Genomic DNA, 3,874 nt, shown 5'->3' with positions numbered 1-3,874 from the left:
AAAAATTCTTTGCTGGCTACCAAGTTATATGGGGTGGGGTGAGGGGAGGCAGGGGAAAGTGGAGCACAGGACAATTTGGGTGCTGGGGGCCGTGTCAGTACACTAGAAGGGGGAGGAGAATGGAAGAACAAAGTGGATGGGAGAACAGTTAGGCAAGTTTGCACGGGCTAAGTGGGACAGAGGTAAATAATGATGTATACACAACCTTGGAACAACAGGGCTCTGGGATACAGGGATTGAGGCATGGTTTGTATTAGAGTAATCTGATACAATTTGATGAACTTGACCTACACCTATGGATGCAGTAGCTCAAAAGAAGGAACAAATCTTTACAGCAAGGATCATTCCCACCCCCTCCATACACAAAATAGACAGGGATGGGCAACTTGGACATTGGCTATCCAAAATGGGGGGGCTACAAAGGCAAGAAATGACTGGCTTACAAGCTTTCAAGAGGGAACCTAGTTCCACAGGGTGCAGGGGATGGTAGAATCTCCACTGAGTGATTTCCAGCCTGTCTGGACAGGGCTGATGAAAGGAGATGGGGATAGGACCTTGTGGTTCAATAGTGAATGATTGCTACAGGTCTGACTGTGAGTGTTGGAAATGTAAAGGTAGACGTTTCGTAACAAAAGGGGGGAAGTGATTGATTTTGCAGTCCAAGAGCAGAGGTCCCTGGGATCATCAAGGGAGAGGAATGGAGTGCGGGATCCTGTCCAGAGAGGCAGTGATGCCAGAGATGGAGGTAGAGATGACGATGTGGAGAGGTGGAGCGGCTGGGGACTCTAGACTCTGGAAGGGAGAATGGCTGTGTGCTGATGGCAAGGGGGCATGCTTTGTACCTTTGGTTGGTTGGAGGGAATTGTAATCATTGCAGTGAAGCAAAGTAGGATAGGATGAATGTGAGGTGGTGTTCTCCCATGTAGACTATCACATAATTCACAATTAACAACAAAAAAGAAATGGTCAATGTTTAACCATTTCAAGAGGTAGCATATGATCAAGAGTCAATGGTACCGAAGGAAGAAGTTCAAGGTGCGCGTAAAGAACAAGGCTCCTGGAATTGGTGGAATACAAATGGCAATCTTTTAACAAGCGTTGGAGGTACTCATTTCTCTATGCCAAGAAATTTGGAAGACAGCTACCTGGCCAAGTGACTGCAAGAGATCCATATCTGTACCCATTCCAAAGAGAGGCGATCCAACAGAATGTGGAAATCATTGAACAGTAACATTAATATCATATGCAAGTAAAATTTTGATGAAGATAATTAAAAATGGCTGCAACAGTACATCAACAGGGAACTGCTAGAAATTCAAGTCAGATTCAGAAGACCATGTGGAACGAGAGATATCAATGCTGGCATCGGATAGATCTTGACTGAGAGCAGAGAATACCAGAAAGATGTTTGCTTGTGCTTTGTTGAATATACAAAGGCTTTCAACTGTGTGGGTCATGACAAGTTATAGACACCATTGTGTTGTTGGACAACAAGTTATGGACAACATTGGGTATTCCAGAATATTTCATTGAGGAACCTGTACATCGAAAATGAGGCAGTCGTTAGACCAGAACAAGGGGCTATGGAATGGTTTAAAATCAGGAAAAGTGTGCACCAAGGTTGTATTCTTTCATTATCATTATTTAATCTGTATTCTGCGCAAATAATTTAAGAAGCTGGATTCTATGAAGCACGTGGCATCAGAATTAGAAAAAGACTCATTAACAACCTGCGACATGCAAATGATAGAACCTTGCTTGCTGAAATTGAAAAGGACTTATAATACTTAGTGATGAAAATCAAAGACCACAGCCTTCAGGATGGGTTGCATCTCAGTTGTAAAGAAAACAAAAATCCTCACCACTGGACCAATAAATAATATTATAATAAATGGAGAAAAGATTGACGTTTTCAAAAATTTCATTTTGCTTGGAGCCACCATCAACACTCATGGAAGCAGCTGTCAAGAAATCAAATGACATATTACATTAAGGCAAATCTACCACACAAGACCTCTTTAAAGTGTTCTAGAGTAAAGATGTCAGCTTGAAGACTCAGGTGAACCTGACCCAAGCCATGGCATTTTTCAATAACCTTATATGTATGAGAAAGTTAGACCGTGAGTAAGGAAGACTGTCGAAGAATTGATGCTTTTGAGGTGTAATGATGATGAAGAATATTAACCGTATCATGGATTGCCAGAAGAACAGGCAATCTGTGTTGGAAGAACAGCCCAAATGTTCCTTACAATCGAGGATGGCCGGGCTTTGTCTCTTATACTTTGGACATGCTAGGAGGGATCAGTCTCTGGAGCAAGACTTCATGCTTGGTAAAGTGGAGTGCTGGAGAAAAAGAGGAAGACTCCCAATGAGATGGATTGGCACAGTGGCAGCATCAGTGGACTCAAACGTAACAGTTAAGAGGATGGCACAGGACCACACGGTGTTTTGTTCTGTTGGGCATACGGTCGCTATGAGTTGGAGCCAACTCAAAGGCACCTAACAACAACAACAACAACAACAATCCTCCTGTGATGTGATCTGCTATGAGCAGCCAGTTGATTCAAAGGACGTTTCTTCATGGGTGTGGCCTGCAACACTGTTTATCTTACAAAGACAGAAGGGCAGAAAAGCAAGCAGAAAATGATGATCAACTACCACCAAGAAAGAAGAGCCAGGGAGTGAAGTGGGTTCTTTGGGCCTGTGAAAACTCCTCCATCCAGGGGAAGGCTGACAGGGATCTCCAGGAAAGGCTGGGCCTACGGATGCTGAAAAGAGACATGCTGAAAAGAGACAGAGACGAGGGCCTTTGTCCAGACCCAGTGCTCTGAAAGGAGACTTCCAGCCCCTAAATGCTGAGAAAATCAATCTCTGTTAAAACCACTCCCTTGTGGTGTTTCTGTAATAGCTGCACTGGAGAGCTAAGCCAGCCCACATGCCCACACTGCACCCCTGTGTCCCTGACCCTGGTACCTTTCTGGCGGTGGGTGACCAGCAGAACCCGGCCAAAGCGGCCCTGACCCAGGGGACGGACATCCTTGTATAGCTCGTCCACCTCGGCATGGACCAGGGTCTGGGCACTCAACGCCATCATGTCCTCCAGGGCCAGCGCAGCCTTCTGGCCTTGCCGCAGCTCCTCCTCCGTGAGACCCCCGAGGTCCTGCTGAGCCCCCACTTCCACCTGCTCCTCTTCTGACTGTTTCCCAGGCATCACTGCAAGGACAAATGCAGATGAAGTCACTGAGGTATGGTCCAAAGGACCTGGGCTATGGGGTGAGAAGCAGGATTCCAGGCTCTGAGGGGAGAGGCAGCTGGGGCCTGGATTCCGGGGAACTTTGGGAAGAAGCTAGGATCAAGACTCCTGAATCACATGGGGAGGAGGGGCAGGGGGTCAGGTCTCCCGGGTCTGAGGGAGGAGGGGCTGGGGGTCAGGACTGCTGGGTCTGAAGTATATGGAGGTTGGGGACTTTAAGAGTGTAGGGACCTGAGTCTATGATGACTCAGTCTCCCTTTTCATGTGAGGTGTCTGAAGAGCAGAGTCACTGGTGTAAGGTGAGGGCACGCCTGAGGTCACAGATGTCCCTGGATCCCGCCCCCACATCTCTGTGCCATTCAATGGCCTAAGGGTGAAAGATGAACCATATAACTGGAGACACCCCCAACTTGTTTCCAAAGCAAACATACTCAGGCCACTGGGGTGGAGGAGTAGCCTCTGTCTCCTGAGAGTAAACAGGTGTTCTCGGCCCCCCGGGGCTGTGCAGGGGGGTGGGGTGGGGCACTCATTCAGGCCAATGCTTGGCTCCTGGAGGCAATTTAGGCACCCTTCTCACAGCTCTAGCCCTCCTCCCTCAGACCTGGGAGTCCTGACCCCCAG

The 3,874-nt window shown here is 47.5% G+C and overlaps 1 protein-coding gene across 1 annotated transcript in view; it reads right to left on the bottom strand.

Moving 5' to 3' along the window:
• SBK2 (SH3 domain binding kinase family, member 2) overlaps positions 1 to 3,211 on the bottom strand; it is a 10,999-nt gene extending 7,788 nt beyond the window's left edge. The window contains exon 1 of the mRNA XM_006868288.1: positions 2,974 to 3,211. Within this exon, the coding sequence (XP_006868350.1) occupies positions 2,974 to 3,211 (238 nt within the window). The remainder of the gene's footprint in view (positions 1 to 2,973) is intronic.
• Between the last annotated feature and the right edge of the window lie 663 nt (positions 3,212 to 3,874).

This window comes from Chrysochloris asiatica, unplaced genomic scaffold (genome assembly GCF_000296735.1).
Source record: "Chrysochloris asiatica unplaced genomic scaffold, ChrAsi1.0 scaffold00116, whole genome shotgun sequence".
NCBI lineage: Eukaryota > Metazoa > Chordata > Mammalia > Afrosoricida > Chrysochloridae > Chrysochloris > Chrysochloris asiatica.
Note: the sequence above shows the minus strand (reverse complement) of the source record. Positions and strands in the feature narration are given on the sequence as shown.